Source organism: Nerophis lumbriciformis, linkage group LG21 (genome assembly GCF_033978685.3).
Source record: "Nerophis lumbriciformis linkage group LG21, RoL_Nlum_v2.1, whole genome shotgun sequence".
In the NCBI taxonomy this organism is placed as follows: domain Eukaryota; kingdom Metazoa; phylum Chordata; class Actinopteri; order Syngnathiformes; family Syngnathidae; genus Nerophis; species Nerophis lumbriciformis.
The window spans coordinates 18,924,567-18,944,246 of NC_084568.2; the positions used below are offsets into that span (position 1 = coordinate 18,924,567).

Here is a 19,680-nt window from a genome sequence, read left to right on the forward strand (position 1 = left end):
TATCAGCACGAATCATACATACTTTTATTATTTTGTAGTATGATTGTTAGAAAAGGCTTGATCAAGTACAATTACTTATAAAGAAAACAATGGTAGGTATGAAAAACAGTTACCAAATTATTAACAGTCCTGAATGGACTGCATATGGCTGTGTTTAAGTTAAAGCGGCGAGGCAATTGTTTCTTTAGGTGACAACTAGTGGTCACAATAATTCATTAGGTTAAGCTCATGATGCAGTAAGTTGAATGATGCAAACACGGTTGTTACTGAATACATTCTAAGAGGCTTCTGCCTTAGAAACTTTGTATGTGTAAGTAATATGCAACTATAATTATTTGATACCTGTTTATAATGACAAATGTGTTTTAGCCTTCAATATTGTTCATTTAAGGGTAAACATTACGAATGTCTGGCTTGTGTGCTATTGTGTGCTTAGCTGTTGTGTAGCTGCTAGCTCCTAGTAGCCTATAGCCAACCATGTTTACCTTGTGTGAATGTTTCACTGAAATACAAGAAAAGACTAACTTTGTGTGCTTATTGAAAAACATTTAGCTCTAAACTGGCGCTGCAGGATTGCTTGTATCGGAGCGCTTATACCAGAGTTAAATGCAAGCAAATATAATCTGAAACTTGTTTTTTTCCCCTGCTGATGTCGGACCAATATCCCATATCAATATCGGATTGGGACACCACCAGTAGGCATTAGTATCGGATTAATACCAGTGTGATTAAATCAAATTTTTTTAAGTTTCTTTCTGGTTATTTCTTAAATACCAGGGTTCTTTGTTGTGTTGCTCATATTGTAACATTGTTGATATTTCTACATTAATATACAGAAGATGCCTGCTATTAAAACGGGTTAAGTTCCCGAGATGCCCAATGGTGTCAAAAACTGCAGAACAATGGACACACCCATAAAGAGTCCTAAGAATACCTATTTTAATACTAAACCAGTGGTTCTTAAACTTTGTTCACCAAGTTCTACCTCAGAAAACACTTGCCTGTCCAAGTACCACCATAATGACCAACCTTAAAATACAGTAGCATAGTAGGCTTAAATATCTATCAAAATGAGCAAAAGGTTTTATTTAACAAATATATTTAATATTTTTGGCCACTGTAACATTACACACCAGTTTGAACAGTAAGAAAGTGTTTGAATATGTAAATAAGTGATTATTTGGCGTACCACAAGATAGCACCTGCGTAACACTAGTGGTACACGTACCACAGATTGAGAATCCCTTCTCTAAACTCTATAATAATATAATATTGGTATCGGGACAACCCTAGTTTATACTTACTAAACCGTCTCGTATGATGTCTGTAGGAGCGCTAGCGTCGTTAGCATTAGCTAATATGCTAGCACATTTACGAGTGTCTGTGTTAGTATTATTAACTTACAACGGCATTCTGTTTATATTGTTTCAATTTCACAAATTCCTCAGTAAAATCACCAAGACATCACTGTGGAGTTATTTGGTCTGTTTAGCTGATTGCGGAGCATTTTGACTGTTTTACAAATTAAGAAAAACAATTACAGGCATACAGTGTAAAGTATTGTAAAAAAAAAAAAAAAAAAAAAAAAAAAAAAAAAAAATTGCAGTCAGACAACATGACTTCTTGTCAAAGCTTCTTCTGGTCCTGGAAAATGTGGCATGAATTGACTTAAGAGTCTAGATTATTTAGCTATGTTAGAACACATTCCAATTGGCTAGTAGTAATTCAATTGGCATAATAATTTATGTCGTTTCAGTTTTTGGTTTGTGCCAAAAACATTCATTTCGGTGCACCCAAAATGAATTACATACTGCATCGGATCCGCAGCAACACAAGCGCACTCGGTGGAATTTAGAAATCAGTTATTTGTAAAATGGTTTATTTCCATAATGTTCAACGCGTTTGTTTATCATGGCAACTTGTGTATAGTGGCCACTTTTGCTGTCTCCCTTGAGTGGTCTCTATAGGTTTGACTGAATTTTGTACCCCTAAAGTTTAAGACCTTTCTACAGGTTCGTTACATCAATATTGTGGTAGCTGATTTTACACCCTCAGTATACATTTAATAAAATCCTATACTGTACCTGTGAATAAACTGTTGATGCAACTGGTGGTAAGGAAAATATCCATCTTGTTGTCTGAGTCCGTCACTGCTGTCCTCTGATTGGCCGGGGAAAGAAGGACTAGCAGTTGGAGCGACCTGTCAACAGGGAAGGGGTGTAGTATTTAGCATTTGTTTATGGTTGAGTAGGCTTTCTTTTAGGGCCATGCGATATATAGAATGTACTCGATATATCGCGGGTTTGTCTCTGTGCGATATAGAAAATGACTATATCGTGATATTCGAGTATACGTTCTCACGCAGTTGCTTTTAGCTGCGGGCATTACACTTCAGACTCTTTTCACTCTTTCTTGTCTCTCCTCCTCACAGAGACATAAAACATGCGCACCTTCTTACATACGTCACATACATACGTGCAACGTCAGACGCCCTCGCGGAGCAGAGAGGTAGCAGCATGGTAACATTAGCTGTGATGCTAGCGGAGTGGTAATACGAGAGAAAGAAGGTGCGAATCTGGTAACAAATGAAGGAAGAATTAATTTCCAAGAAAAACAGCACAGGGTCCATCGTCTGGCGGTGGTTTGGCTTCAAGCGGGAAGATGTCGAACAAGTATGCGGCAAAAGCGTTGTTACAAAAAGTAGCACCTACTGCTAATTTGTAGCATCATTTGAAAAGTCACCCGCTGGAGAATGAAGAGTGCTTGAAACTCCGCATGTCAACATCTCCGTTCGGTGCCATACCCACAAAATGCCGAAGCAACCATTTCCACATCAACACCGTATGAAAAAAATAGTCAACAACAGAAGGAGATAACATCCGCAGTAACCTACCACATAGCGACGGACATACACTATTTGATTTCCTATTATGCAGCTCATTTTTATTTGACAGTTATGGAAATATCTTGTGTGACATCATGCACAAAAGTGCACTTTATTTGTTTTAAACTATTGTAGTTGCATTCTGTACAAAAAGTGCACTTTAATTTAGCGTTGTTTTGATATGTCATCTTCGTGACATCATGCACAAAAGTGCACTAATAGCTTGTTTTAAAATGTATGACAATCTTGCACTTTCTGTTTTGAAATGACATGAATGTTTGTGCCACTGCTTAATAACTGTTTAATAAATACAGTTTTGGTAAATTGACTTAGTTGTGGTTTCCCTCTCTGCATGAAAGTTTAAAATGAGCCTATATTAATGCAGTTTGAACAAGAATGTTTTAATGTAGACATCATACTGCTGTGAATATATGTATCAAGTGTTAATTCAAGGCTAAGGCAAAATATCGAGATATATATCGTGTATCGTGACATGGCTTAAAAATATTTGAGCTATTAATAAAAGGCCATATCGCCCAGCCCTACTTTGTTTCGACATCCACTTGGGGCACGGCAGATTACAGCATGAGGGTGGATGATGACATGGATTATAGGCGATGATGAAATGATGGAAAACACTTTTTTTTTTTACTCACTGCAGGTCCAGTTGCATTCTCCTGAGGCTTGTTAATGTGTCTACGGGCAGGGCCTGGGGAGCTGGGAGGAGTCGGTGACGGGCAGACCAAGTGAAGCATGTGGTACTCATCCTGCTGTACAAGTGATTACAACTGAGTATTAGATTTGCAGAAAATTCTAATTATTTGTTTGTCTCGTTGCTCATCGTAGTAATTCCAGTATTGAACCAACTGACTATGATTCACAAAGATCATACAACAAAGTTGAAAAGTCGATGAGGTTTAAAGGATTCACTTCATTTTAGTGCCACTCTTTCCAAAAGAGTGACCACCAGTTTTAACAATAGAAAAAGAACATGAAATTCAAAGCATGGCGACTCAAGTGTGTTCCATTGTGAATATGGATGTAACGATATACGGTATTAAGGATAACTGCGGTAAAATATTTACAGTTGTACTGATTTGAATTAAATTCATCAAAAACCCACATTATAATAAACTCACAGACAAACTGGTGCAACCTTGTTATCTTAAATGCTGACATGAAAACAAGAGACATTAACATCTTTCCCCAATGACAAACGACATATCCTAATATAAACATATATAAACACATCCTGTTTGAGCAACTGAGATGTTTAACTGTGCACACTGAACCTACAACCTGTGCTATGTGATCGAAATATACCGTACATTACGGACTGTAAGCCGCTACTTTTTTACTATACTTTGAACCCTGCGGCTTATAAAACGGAGCAGCAAATGTATGGATTTTTTTTGGCTGATAGCCATAATAAAAATAATTTTATATATATATATATATATTAAAAAAAAGCAAAAACACTAAGGATGTTTTATTGTTTGTGCTATGGCGCCATCTTTTGGACAAATTTGCTCACTGCAGGTGCTGCAGTGTCTTTCCACTTAGTGCTTCCAACAACCGAAAGTAGAAGTAGTGTTCAGTCTTCTAGCCGTCCATAGCGTTTTTACTCTTATGGATTCTTCATTCATCACTCCAAGTAACGTTTGTAAGCTTTACAATATAACTTAAACGGTTTGTACTTACTAAACCGTCCCATGTGATGTCTGTAGGAGTGCTAGTGTCGTTAGCATTAGCTAGTATGCTAGCACATTAACCTACAACGGCATTCTGTTTATATTGTTTCAGTTTCACAAATTCCTCAGTAAATTCACAAAGACATCACCGTGGAGTTATTTGGTCTGTTTAGCTGATTGTGGAGCTAGCTTCTGCAGCTCGTGGGTCCACGATGATGACTTCCGTTTTGTTTGATCAGCCGTTTTACTGCCACGTTACAGGAACAGTTTGGAAACAAGGTATTTAAATAAACATTTACATAGTCTTACTGTGTAAATAACTAATTTTGCAACATATATATCTGCAGCGTCTAGTCCAGTGCAGCTAATATAGGTAAAAAATATTTTTTCTTCAAAAATTTAATAGGTGCGTTTTATCAATCGGTGCGCTATATAGTCCGAAAAAATATGATACTTGGAGGAATAAGACAAGCGGGTGTTTTTACAGTGCGTTCAGGGACCGCTGAACAGAGTAGGCCGCCACAACGCCAGCCAGAACACTCTTATCAGTGACAAAACCAAAATAGTGGGCTGTCCAACAGTGTGTCTATTTATTTTAGTTATTTAAATAAAATCAAAAGAGACCAATGCATGTATATAAGCACTTTTTGAGCACATTCAACAACACAGCGATAATGATAACCGTGATTATTTTGGTCACAATAACTGATTTTCATATTGTTACATTCCTGTGACTCAGTATTTTCATGTGGTTGGCTTTATATGTTACATTTTATTCAGAATGCCACCTGGAACACAACTTGTACAGTTAATAAAAGGCTTTGCGGGGGTGACAGTTTGACACTGCACTGGAACAGAATACAATACTATTTCTCCAGTATAGACAATTAGCAAGACAAATCAGAAATCAAACTATTGTGTGTGTTTAGTGATTTAAAAAAAAAAAAAGTGGGAAAGTTACCTTTCTGAGCACGTCTTTTAAGGTAAAGTGATCCAAAAGCAGCTTTCCAGAATACACCAGTCTCTGGTCTTTGGAGCGCTACAAGCACATTAGAATATTTTGTTAAATATAGCAATATTACAATGTTTGTTTGGATCTTCCATCCAGCCATCCATTTTCTACCACTTGTCCCTCTCGGGGTCACGGGGGGTGCTGGAGCCTATCCCAGCTGCATTCGGGCGGAAGGCGGGGTACACCCTGGACAAGTCACCACCTCATCGCAGGGCCAACACAGATAGACAGACAACATTCCCACTCACATTCACACACTGGGGTCAATTTAGTGTTGCCAATCAACCTACCCCCAGGTGCATGTCTTTGGAAGTGGGAGGAAGCCGGAGTTCCCGGAGAGAACCCACACAGTCATGGGGAGAACATGCAAACTCCACACAGAAAGACCCCGAGTCCGGGAATGAACCCAGGACCTTCTTATTAATAATAATAATAATGGATTTGATTTTATATTGTGCTTATTGTGATCTTATGTGCAACAAATATCCCATGAACATGTATTAATTTGCACAAAACATTGTGCACCATGGAAGACGGTATTACATTTTGGTGCGGATTTACTTTTTAATACATTTGATCTGCACTTAATTACTTGCTACTAAATTATAATACAACCCACTATTCAATAGCCTCATTGGTTTCAAAACCTTTTTTCCGTGTCACTGTTTGCTGTGAAGGAGATTGATTTTCTGGCTTACTTCCAGACGTAACAGAAGTGAAATGTTGGGACTGCGAGTGTGATGTTTTAACAGCAAACACCTCTCCCACCCTGTTGAAAGCAATTTTCACTATCAAACAAGCATGTTATGCACGACACCAGATGAGCCTTACGACCAATTCTGTGCCATTTGCATCCCCAGGGAACAACATTTACTGTAAAATATGTTTTAAGCCAAGTTTCCTGCATATTGATCTGATTGCACAAATTACATTTAAAGACTAAGTTTAACTATCTTGAATGCTGGGGAACTAACATTTGTTGCCTGTCACCGCGTCTTCAAAAGGACTTCGCCATTAAATACAAAAATGTGTTTAGATGTTTGTGTTGCCACACATATACTTTGATGTTGTTGTGTTTAAAAGTTAAACACTATTTATTTATAATTCACACTTATGTTGTGTCACTGGATTTTAACTCAGCACTGTTACCCCAACACTGAAAAATTTGGAATATTTCACAAGTCTTATGGTGGACAGTAAGTTGCATCATTCAAAACTCACTGCTGTTACTTTCAGTCCTGTTATTCAAATGAAAAATCTTTGCCATAGCAACTTTGTACAAAAATAAATGTTGCCCATACACATTTTGAGCATTCATATATGTTTTATCACTTTTAAAGAGTTTAAATGAACAAATGGCGCAGATTAGGTGCAACAGTCCCTTATTTTGGCGTGAATGCATATACATTTACAGCAATGTCTCATTTTGCTGGTTCTCTGTTAAATGCACAGACAAATGTGTTATCTAGCAACCTAGCCCGTACAATCCACTAACATAATTTCCTATAATGACATTACAATACAACGTTTACATGTTTACAAAGATTACATCAGTCTTGAGCAAAATGGAATGCAACAGGGGACAAAATCAGCTTAGCGAAACAAGGCACCCATAATCTCAATGGCTTTTAATCAGGTCTTTACTAAGTATGTTGCTTACTCCAGAGCATAGGGTACACAATGGGACTGAAATAGGCATTCCATTATGAAATCCTAACATGTCGTTTTGTAGATGTTAATAGAAAGGCGTAAGAATCTTGAATCTGTCCGAATGGCCTGCAAGGAGCAAGGAGGCAGAGATGTCTGGAGAAATGACACATTCTTCCCTCGGTGTCGTCGTTTCATGGAGACGTCAATCAAAGACGACGTGCGTCAAAGCTAAGTTACTACAAAAAAGAGGGAGTATTTGTGATGAATAAGGCTGCACATAAATTAGTCCCATTATTGAATGTACTTTTCTTTTGACTGGTCTTTATCACGCGCATGGACCAACTGTGGAGTGTGCCGTGATTTTGATTTAATAAATCAATTTCGATCTTTTTATTCATTTTGATTACAAAAGACCATTGTAAGTTGGAACAAGACAATGAGTCTAAAAGTGATTCAAAACTGCGGTTTCTGAAAAAACTGAACCACATGGCCCTTAACATGGTGCTTTTTTTTTTACATATTTAAAAATACAGTTAAAATCATGGTGACCATTAAACTAAACATATTGCACAGATTTACTTCAAGGGGAACTACACATTTTTTTGGAATTGTGCTTGTCATTCACAATTCTTATGTAAGACAAGAACACATATGTTTTTCTTTTTTTATGCATTCTAACTAGTAAATGCAGTGCATCGGGAAAGTATTTACAGCTCTTCACTTTTTCTACATTTTGTTATGTTAAAGCCTTATTCCAAAATGGAATACATTCATTTTTGACCACAAAATTCTACAGAAAAATACCCCGCAATGACAATGGAAAAAACTTTTTCTTGCTAATCTATTAAAATTAAAAACCTCAAAAAAATCACATGTACACAAGTATTCAGAACCTTTGCTTAATACTTTGCTGATGCACATTTGGCAGCAATTACAGCTTCAAGTCTTTTTGAATACAACGCCACAAGCTTAGCACACCTATCTTTGGGCAGTTTCACCCATTCCTTTTTGCAGCACCTCTCAAACTCTGTCAGGTTTAGATGGGAAGCATTGGTTTTCATCCAGGATTTTAAATACACTTGGATAAAACAAGTGTAAAGATGACAATATGTGTGTTATTTAATGTCTAGAGGGCTCTAATAATGCTTAAAACCATATTCAGAAAGTCTTAATCAGTTTTTTTTATGCTCTAACTCAGTGGTTCTCAAATGGGGGTACGCGTACCCCTGGGGGTACTTGAAGGTATGCCAAGGGGTACGTGAGATTTTTTTTTAAATATTCTAAAAATAGCAACAATTCAAAAATCCTTTATAAATATATTTATTGTATAATACTTCAACAAAATAAATGTTTAGAATTAAGTTCAGGAATCCAGATGGATCTCTATTACAATCCCCAAAGAGGGCACTTTAAGTTGATGATTACTTCTATGTGTAGAAATCTTTATTTATAATTGAATCACTTGTTTATTTTTCAACAAGTTTTTAGTTATTTTATATCTTTTTTTCCCAAATAGTTCAAGAAAGACCACTACAAATGAGCAATATTTTGCACTGTTATACAATTTAATAAATCAGAAACTGATGACATAGTGCTGTATTTTACTTCTTTATCTCTTTTTTTCAACCAAAAATGCTTTCCTCTGATTAGGGGGTACATCACTGAAAAAAGGTTGAGAACCACTGCTCTAACTATTCAAATATTATATCTGTCAATAAGAATCCTACTTCACAAAAACTTATTTATCATGGTAATGTCTGGAACCACTTAGAGGTAAAAAAATAAATAAAATAAAAATATGTACAACTGTATACATAGCAAGTAATCTGGCCCCTCTAGATACTATTTAGCGAGACTTGGCGAGTTAAAGAAAAGGCTTTTTCTTGTTTGACGTTGAAAAAGAAAACACAAAGAAGTGACAGAAGAAATCTTATGATTCGTAACATTTGTTTTCATTGCTTTACATGTTTTTTTTTACTCACTTTTACGCAAATGCATCATGGCCAATTGTGCAAAGTTGAAGATTACGTCATTGCCTCATGACGTCCGCCCCCACCTGCAACCCACCACTGTCACAAATTGATTCCAGTTCTGGGTGACCTGAACCATTAGCCAATAAATCAATTAACCGAACGATAAATCAAAATGAACTTGATAACTTTGCCGGCATTGATAGATTGTTGAGTCCGTGTGTTTGTTTTCTTTGTCTGTTACTTTCAAACGAAGTGCAAGAGGGTTCACTCTGTGCATCATTCCCAGCACCAGAATTAAATGAACACTCTTGTCAGCGATCCACAAGCTTTGTCTTGGTGGGCGAAGGCAGGACTGCTGGCTTAAACACACATACAGGATGTCCAGACAGAGCAAGAGCGCAATGAGAAGCAGGCCAAAGTAACAACAATTAGAAGGAAACATAAAATAGCAAAGCCAATGTCCCTGTGTGGAAATATTTCGGCTTCAAACTGAATGCGCAAGGCGAGCCTGTCAACACAGACAAATGTGCCAGTATGCAAGATCTTTTGAAAAATGACGAGTGTATGTCTGCAGCCTGAAAACTTCCCGTATCATCTGGGGCTTTCCACGAGCTTCTACTTTTCAAAGTAAAAGCTTGCTTTTCTCTTCTCCTTCATACTTTGGTGGGTGTTTTTTTTTTTTACTAAACAGTGACGTCAATAACAAACACGAATAAAATACTTTAAAAAATATCTGTCTATAAAATAAAAACAAGCCATCATAAAAAAGATTAACATACTTAAAATAGGTTATGGTTAGAGTAGGGTAAGGTACAAAAGAAAGTTTATTCCCCCATGCTATTACTGAGAGGAACGCTAAACAGTGAAAGACCTGTTACAGCGAAATAACCAAGAATCTAATCTGTCACTGTGAATGTGCTAACTCATGTTTACTTCATCATCCTTTTGCTCTATTCATCACTGCACGACATCTTAATAACCTTGCACATATTAGCTATCAAGTACTTGTTTATCCATCCATCCATTTTCTACCGCTTGTCCCTTTCGGGGTCATATATTAGTTAATTAATATTTTAATATTACATTGTACAATGTCTACCAAGTCAAATCACTTGTATGTTAAACATACCTGGCCAATAAAGGTGATTCTGATTATGAAAATTACAAATGTGCCTAATACAGCGAAAGTGCACTTTTGTCTATAAACTGTTGTTAGAGGTATAGTTTGGGCTCACAACAATTAGCAAACATTTTGTAAACATTACATGATAAAATACAATATATGAACGGGCTATAAACATTTAGTTATCAATCACAATTACGTGGCACACTATCCAGCAGTCACAGCACTGTGCGTTTCTTACAGCAAACTGCATTACCACCTAACGCCAGCTACAAGCGCTGTTTAGCTACTGCCATAATTAATCACTGTACAGTATCTACACCCTTACTTACTACTGTATGTACAGCTGAAATTGGCGATTTAACAATTAACATGTGTCTCAACTGATTTCATCAGATATGCTCGCAGACTTAACAGAGACACCATCATGAAAACGATTTGAGATTCATATACTTTGACCCTCTGAGCTTGTTGGACACATTTAGGCATGACACGGGAGGTCTGAGACAAAAGGGCTGGACAGGGGGATCTCCAAGCTGCAGCAATACCTGACTCGAAAATGATAGCAACAAAAACAAAGTACTTGGCCCAGTTTTTCCAACTGGGGAAAAAACTACACTTTAAGATGTTCAATAAGTATTGAATTAAAATTTTTGCTAACAGAGATTGAGAATCGTATGTGTTTTTATTTACTAATTTAAGAAAATTAAACTTTATTGACCTTCCCATTACTTGGGTTAAAAATATTGCACTATAATTTTTATCGTGATAACATAAGTGCTTAAATTTGATCTAATAGAAATGACAATAACAATAATATAGTTTATCAGCAATAATTTGTGGGGCAATATATAGTCCAGCAAAATGTATCAACCCAGATCTATTGTACTCATTAATAGGTTTGTGAAGTGATGCTTACATTTGAGCTGGTATACTACATTATATCATATTATATATCTGGGTCCTTGGTAAGATATAGTTGCATGAGATAGACTTCTGGATGGAGGTCAAAGCATCAAGAAGCAAGATAGATTACTAAAAGAGCCAAGAGATTCAACTCTTATCGCTTCTTACTGAACTCACCAGGAGGATTAACATTGTACCAAGATAGTAACATGCACAAACACGCATGCACGCGCATGCACGAATGAGTAGGGAGAAGCAGAGCTTTTTTAATCCTACCCCTTTTCGTATCATAGCACCAGGTGGCTTAACCATGAGATGTTCCAAAACTAAGTAATAAAATAAAATAAGTTTAAAGATTTATTTTTTGGTCTATGCTTTCTATGTGATGTTGGTGTGGTTCCTGTATATATGACACATTTCATGGTCAAAATCGCGGAAATTCCGTGTTTCCTGATCAAAATAACAAGGCAGACGAGAAGTGAGGCAGACACAGGTTGTGCCTCCACAGCTACACACAAAGTGTATTGAGCACGTGCGTGCGAGGGGGCGCGTGCTTGTTGCCATAGGGAAAAAAGCCTGCTCAGTGGCCTAGTGGTTAGAGTGTCCGCCCTGAGATCAGTAGGTCGTGAGTTCAAACCCCGGCCGAGTCATACCAAAGACTATAAAAATGGGACCCATTACCTCCTTGCTTGACACTCAACATCAGGGGTTGGAATTGGGGGTTAAATCACCAAAAATTATTGTCGGGCGTGGCCACCACTGCTGCTCACTGCTCCCCTCACCTCCCAGGGGGTGATCAAGGGTGATGGGTTAATGCAGAGAATAATTTTGCCACACCTAGTGTGTGTGTGACAATCATGGGTACTTAAACTTTAACTTAAAAGGAGGGTGAAAGGCAGGCCATGAGGCAGCAAGTACCTCTGCCTCAAAGTAGGGGGCGATATATTGTGAACTTGCAGTTCAATGCCTCAGCAGTACTCTGACTCGCCACACTGGGAGAAGTGGGGGCGCTCAAGCTAGCAGACATGTCTCTCCAGCGGAAGCCAGCCTTTTTTAATTTTTTTTATTAAACTGTATTTATAACAAACATGGCATTTTTATTAGAGTAAGCCAGCGTTTGTGGGTGTTTTTTGTCGGATGCAAAAATATTGTTTTATTGCTTGGAATGAAATGGAATTAAATGAATGCGTCTGCCAACATGGAGGATTATATACTGTATCCAAGATGAAATACTTCTCTAAACTGGACTTTAACACAAAATGAATGTGATCATACAAAGTACGTTTGTATGGAGGATAGCTATTACTGTTTCAGAGACAAATACAGAAAGGTAAGATACACTCACAATACTTGATTTATTTTGTTAAAAGCAAATTGGACCAAAATGTATTTAATAACTTTATCAAATACTTTTTGGACCCATTTATGATATCATTATGATAATTTTTTTATGAAAGCAAATAACTCCCTTCTTTTTCCTGTTATTCTAATGTGCAACCTAAATCAACAATGATTAGAGCTGCACATATTAATTTAAGTAAAAAAAAAAGAAGGAAAAAAAAAACTCCAAAAGTATCTATGCCTCACCTGGTGTTTAGTTCACCGCACGTCACTTGTTGATTGGCAACACTAAATTGGCCCTGGTGTGTGAATGTGAGTGTGAATGTTGTCTGTCTATCTGTGTCGGCCCTGCGATGAGGTGGCGACTTGTCCAGAGTGTACCCCGCATACTTGCCAACCCTCCCAATTTTCCCGGGAGACTCCTGAATTTCAGTGCCCCTCCCGAAAATCTCCCGGGGCAACCAATCTCCCCAATTTCTCCCGATTTCCACCCGGACAACAATATTGGGGGCGTGCCTTAAAGGCACTGCCTTTAGCGTCCTCTCTCACCTGAAAAGGAGACTATTATATATGTCTTCGTTATCCATAGTTTTATCTATAACCCATAAAGTAGACAGGCACGGAGCTATTTCTCAGCGTGTAGTAATGTCCAAAAACATAACAGAGACGAAGCAAAAGAACGAAGAAGAGACATGGCGACGACGAGTAAGAAGAAGAAGTACGCTTGCAAGTTCCAAAATGATTGGAAAAAATAATTTCAGTTCATCCAGGACATTTCGAAAGGGAAGGGGTATGCTGCCTGCAAATTTTATAGATCAGACTTCTCCATTGAACACGGTGGCCGAACGGATATACTCATTCATGAACGGACTATTTAGGGATGTCCGATAATATCGGACTGCCGATATTATCGGCCGATAAATGCTTTAAAATGTAATATCGGACATTATCGGTATCAAAATTATCGGTATCAGTTTCAAACAGTAAAATGTATGACTTTTTAAAACGCTGCTGTGTACTCGGACGTAGGGAGAAGTACAGAGCGCCAATAAACCTTAAAGGCACTGCCTTTGCGTGCCGACCCAATCACATAATATCTACGGCTTTTCACACACGCAAGTGAATGCATGCATACTTGGTCAACAGCCATACAGGTCACACTGAGGGTGGCCGTATAAACAACTTTAATACTGTTACAAATATGCGCCACACTGTGAATCCACACCAAACAAGAATGACAAACACATATCGGGAGAACATCCGCACCGTAACACAACAAACACAACAGAACAAATACCCAGAACCCCTTGCAGCACTAACTCTTCTGGGACGGTACAATATACACCCCCCCCCCCCCCCCGCACCTCAACCCCGCCCACCTCAACCTCCCCATGCTCTCTCAGGTAGAGCATGTACCAAATTCCAAGCTGCTGTTTTGAGGCATGTTAAAAAAAATAATGCACTTTGTGACTTCAATAATAAATATGGCAGTGACATGTTGGCATTTTTTTTCCATAACTTGCATTGATTCATTTTGGAAAACATTTTTTAATGCATCCAGCGGGGTTCCCAACAAAATTAGGCATAATAATGTGTCGGAATCGGTAATTAAGAGTTGAACAATATCGAAATATCGGCAAAAAAGCCATTATCGGACATCTCTAATACATACATATATATATATATATATATATATATATAAGAAATAGTATGGAACTTACCCCGCCTTCAGCCCGAATGCAGCTGAGATAGGGTCCAGCACCCCCTGCGACCCCAAAAGGGACACGCGGTAGAAAATGGATGGATGATGCTGGCAATCATTTGCACTTTACAGAAGCTACGAGATGCTGTGTTTTGGAATGATAATGGAGTGGAATACTCACTGGTTTGCTTGGATACACATCTGACAAATGGGCTTTCAGTTTCTCTACAGTCCAGTTCTGGTAGCAATTAATAGTCTGGTCATCATACTTTTGGTTAGGCGCCTTGATGACAAGGATAACTGGACTGCCCATTACACCTTGAGCCATCATTCAAAACAAAAAACAGGTGAGGTGGAAACACCTGAGGAACACTTGAACGCTACGTGAACTTCATCTTCGTCTGGAAGAGAAACAAATGGAAACTGATGAACTGATGAAAATGCGGACAATTACACGCGGAACACGTGCTAAAATGAATCATAACGACGCTACAAATGACCTTATAGAGCTAGCAAAGAGAGCTAGGTATTTCATGTAATACCCACACGATAACATTAGCCTCGCTAGGACATTATGCGACGTGGTTGTCTTTGGTCAAGTTAAACAGAGAGAGAAACATTCATGGACAAAGTTCGAAAGCTAAATATGCTGACCAAGTATCTTAAGACAGGTGACCTTAAAATAAATATGGATAATTCGGGTTTACCTTGTGTGTTTATGTCCCAGCGACCGAGCCCAACTGTCTTCTTACTTTCTCCACATTAACAGCGTCTTTGAAGCCGCTTTAAACTCCACGGCGACATCTAGTGTATTGGCGGGGTAATGACTACTGACCAATCTGGGATGTCGTTTAATGCAGTGGTCCCCAACCACCGGGCCGCGGCCCGGTACCGGTCCGTGGATCGATTGGTACCGGGCCGCACAAGAAATACAATTTAAAAATATAAAAATAAAATATATGTATATTTTTTATTTTATTAAATCAACAAAAAAAACACAAGATACACTTACAATTAGTGTACCAACCCAAAAAACCTCCCTCCCCCATTTACACTCATTCACACTCATTCACACAAAAGGGTTGTTTCTTTCTGTTATTAATATTCCTGGTTCCTACATTATATATCAATATAGATCAATACAGTCTGCAGGGATACAGTCCGTAAGCACACATGATTGTATTTTTTTATGACAAAACACACACACACACACCCCGGTCCGTGGGACACATTTTCAAGTGTTGACCGGTCCGCTGTTACAAAAAGGTTGGGGACCACTGATTTAATGTATTTTGCAGTAATACAATGATGAAATAATACATTGTATTTGTACGCTGAAATGATTAACAAAATGATGCCGTAATTAGAAGAATGATTTGTATTTTTATTCCTTTACACTGTTTTAATTTACTCCACGTCACATGCCATACAGCAGTGCTTTTCAACCACTGCAACCATTATGCAACTTCACCTAATTGGTCCAAAAAATATTTTTTGCAAATCAATAATTATAATCTGCAAATAATGTGCCGTTGCTTAGTGTCTGTGCTGTGTAAAACTCGGCAGGGTAACCACGTAATACTCCATGTCAGTAGGTGGCAGCAGGTAGTTAATTGCTTTGTAAAAGTCGGAATGTGTCGGGTGAGACAAGGCTGGTTTGTTGTGATCCCAATATGCAGACCACATCGGGAGGCAGTGTGCAGGTAAAAAAGGTATGTAATGCTTGAACCAAAAATGAACAAAAGGGAAAGGGAAAGGCAATGGCTATGCAAAACGAAAGTAAAACTGAACTGGCTACAAAGTAAACAGAAACAGAATGCTGGACGACAGCAAAAACTTACAGCGTCCACAAAGTACATCCGTTCTTGACATGACAATCAACAATGTCCACACAAAGAAGGATAGCAACAACTTAAAGACTTAAAAAAGTCTTGCTTGCTAACACAAACCAGGTGTGCGGAATAGCGCTCAAAGGAAGACATGCAACTGCTACAGGAAAACACCAACAAAACAGGAAGGGCCACCAAAATAACGCGCAAGACAAGAACTAAAACACTACACAGGCAAACACCAACAAACTCAAAATAAGGCACGACAACCTGGTGGAGTTTCATTTTTTAACGTTTTTTGCTGGTGGTGTGCCTCCGGATTTTTTAACGAGAAAAATGTGCTTTGCCTCAAAAAAGGTTGAAAAACACTGCCATACAAGGCCGTGGTGAAATGCAGGAAAGTAATAACCAAGATATTGGGCAGAACAAACTCACACTTCATTAAAAAAAAAAAAAAAAATCTACAAAAATTTAAAAGCAGAGCTCGAAATATCAAACTCTATATCTTTGTAATGTCAAACTGCTGACACAAAAAAACAGATCATACACAGTGCAAATAACTAAGAAAAAAATATTTGTTCAAGTTCCAAACCCCAAAACCAGTGAAGTTGGCACGATGTGTAAATCATAAATAAAAACGGAATACATCCATCCATCCATTTTCTACCACTTGTCCCGTTCGCAGGGCCCGTTCGCAGGGCCAACACAGATAGACAGACAACATTCACACTCACATTCACACACTAGGGCCAATTTAGTGTTGCCAATCAACCTATCCCCAGGTGCATGTCTTTGGAGGTGGGAGGAAGCCGGAATACCCGGTGGGAACCCACGCAGTCACGGGGAGAACATGCAAACTCCACACAGAAAGACCCCGGGCACGGGATCGAACCCAGGACCTTCGTATTGTGAGGCACATGCAATGATTTGCAAATCCTTTTCAACCTATATTCAATTGAATAGACTGCAATGATAGTCGAACTGGAAAACTTAGTTATTTTTTGCAAATATTAGCTCATTTGGAATTTGATGCCTGCAACATGTTTCAAAAAAGCTGGCACAAGTGGCAAAAAGACTGATAAAGTTGAGGAATGCTCATCAAACACTTATTTGGAACATCCCACAGGTGAACAGGCTAATTGGGAACAGGTAGATGCCATGATTGGGTATAAAAGAAGCTTCCATGAAATGCTCAGTCATTCACAAATAAGGCGAGGGTCACCACTTTGTCAACAAATGCGTGAGCAAAATGTGGAACAGTTTAAGAGCAACATTTCTCAACCAGCTATTGCAAGGAATTTAGGGATTTCACCATCTAATGTCTGTAATATCATCAAAAAGTTCAGAGAATCTGGAGAAATCACTGCACATAAGCGTAATAAACATTGAATGCCCGTGACCTTTGATCCCTCAGGCGGTACTGCATCAAAAACTGACAACAGTGTGTAAAGGATATCACCACATGGGCTCAGGAACACTTCAGAAAACCGCTGTCAGTAACTACAGTTGGTCGCTACATCTGTAAGTGCAAGTTAAAACTATACTATGCAAAGCCAAAGCCATTTATCAGCAACACCCAGAAACGTTGACAGCTTCGCTGGGCCCGAGGTCATATAAGATGGACCAATGCAAAGTGGAAAAGTTTTCTGTGGTCTGACGAGTCCACATTCCAAATTGGTTTTGGAAACTGTGGACGTTGGAAAATAACCATCCAGACTATTAGTTCGATGCGTTACAAGCATCCCCGCTATCAGTTGGCGTAGTGAATGCCTGTAAAATCCGACCAAAATATCTGGTTTTATTTGCTAGCATTAGCTTACAGCTAGAGATGGCTGAAATGTTTTTTTACATGGGAAGGAGGAAAGTGGGTGTGAAAGAAAGGGCTGATAAGAACTGGATGTTATTTATTGAATTAAATAAATAAATAACCAAAAACATGACACAGTGTTTGTGTGTGTTTGTGCGAAGCAATCCGAGCGCAGCACTGCTAGTCTGCACCACACTGAAGTCAGAGGAGTCTAACCCCAGTCAGAGATGTTAAAATGATGTCCAAACAACACCCATTTATTTGTGAGCAGCTGCTGATGGTGTGTTTGACAGAAACACAGCTCAAAGGATTTCCACTCTCCAAGGTAGATACTGTACATTATTACTTCATAAAACTACTGTAGTTGTTTGTCGTACATTCGGTTGTATTGTTTTTATACGCCATTTCTCATCTGAAAGTGTGTTTTTATTTGTAATAAGCATGTTAAATTGTGCTGTTTTGGAGGGGGCCAGGGGGCAAGGAGCACCAATTAAATAGCTTTCAATTAATTTCAATGGGATGCGTTTATTTGAGGTACAAGTGTTTTGAGTTAGGCTTGTAGGTTAAGGTACTACTGTACTAAAATTGTTTGAACAGCTTGAAATATTGAATTTGCAATAATTTCCAACAGATAAGCACGTTCTACCACTTATCCTGAGCTGGAGCCTATCTCAGCTGATTTGATGTGAGAGGCAGCGTACACTCCGCACTGGTGGTCTGTCAATCACAGGACTAATGATGTCATTCTGAATAGCCCCATACTTTCCCTCAGCAGGAACTTTGTAGTGATTTCAATGAGTCTGCTTCTGTTTCCGCTGCAATTAAAACATTTCAAAATGTGTTTTACCAGTTGCCACTGTGCTCAGAGAATGAATGCCTCATGAATCATATCCTGTGCAATGATGATTTTCCCATTCATCGCCGTTATACAACAACATTGGTATTTAATGTGATGACAAAAAAGAGAGCACTCGTTGCGAAGGTGATGCACTGTCTTCTCCCATGACGTCCATCACAGTTATGTGACGTTTGATTGCCAGCTCAAGCTGTGCTGTCTCGATGTCTCAAGACAATGGCAACGAAGTGGTCAAAATCAGCGCAATTCAATATCCGTAATAGTGTGGTACATATACCAGATCTGCAAAGGTGAAGTGGAGAAAAGTGGCCTTTTATGTTATTTCGGTGATGCCACTGCAGAAGATCATTGGTAATGGCAAGGGGTAAAAGTGTGATGATAACCATAGAACCAGAAACGCTCAAAGTTACTAATCAAACTTACCAATCAGGTGTTAATAGCATATACCGTGTCTGAAAACATAATTGGTACATTTGTTTTATTGATGTATAAATACAGTGGTACCTTTAGTGGTTTCTCTACGTCCCCACATTTGGTTTTTGATTAAAAATCATCTTGGTTATTGTTCAGCTATGTTGTTCCTAACAACTAGTCTTTTTGCCCGCATATCATTCAGCAGAATTGAGTGCCTTAAAGAATCCCCCACATTGGTGGCTCTGTCTTTTCTTGCAGGTATACTTTTAATATTTATTGAACATTTATATTTTAAATTCATAATTAACGTTTTATTCAGCATTTAAACTTTAGATTTAACATTTTTTTTAATATTTAGCATTTAGATTTAACATTTAACATTTAGATTTAACATTTGAATTTACCATTTAGATTTAACATTTAAATTTATCATTTAGATTTAACATTTATGTTTAGATGTATGGTTTATATCTTGCATTTAATATTTAGATT

At 38.2% G+C, this 19,680-nt stretch overlaps 1 protein-coding gene across 1 annotated transcript in view; it reads right to left on the minus strand.

The window, feature by feature from the left end:
* The window catches only part of LOC133621011 (homocysteine-responsive endoplasmic reticulum-resident ubiquitin-like domain member 2 protein), a 30,840-nt gene extending 15,749 nt beyond the window's left edge, over positions 1-15,091 (minus strand). The window contains exons 1-5 of the mRNA XM_061982772.2: positions 14,990-15,091; positions 14,464-14,683; positions 5,537-5,614; positions 3,541-3,654; positions 2,085-2,200 (exon numbers count right to left, since the gene is read on the minus strand). Of these exons, the coding sequence (XP_061838756.1) occupies positions 2,085-2,200; positions 3,541-3,654; positions 5,537-5,614; positions 14,464-14,613 (458 nt within the window). The 5' untranslated portion in view covers positions 14,614-14,683; positions 14,990-15,091. The remainder of the gene's footprint in view (positions 1-2,084; positions 2,201-3,540; positions 3,655-5,536; positions 5,615-14,463; positions 14,684-14,989) is intronic.
* Positions 15,092-19,680: the final 4,589 nt, after the last annotated feature.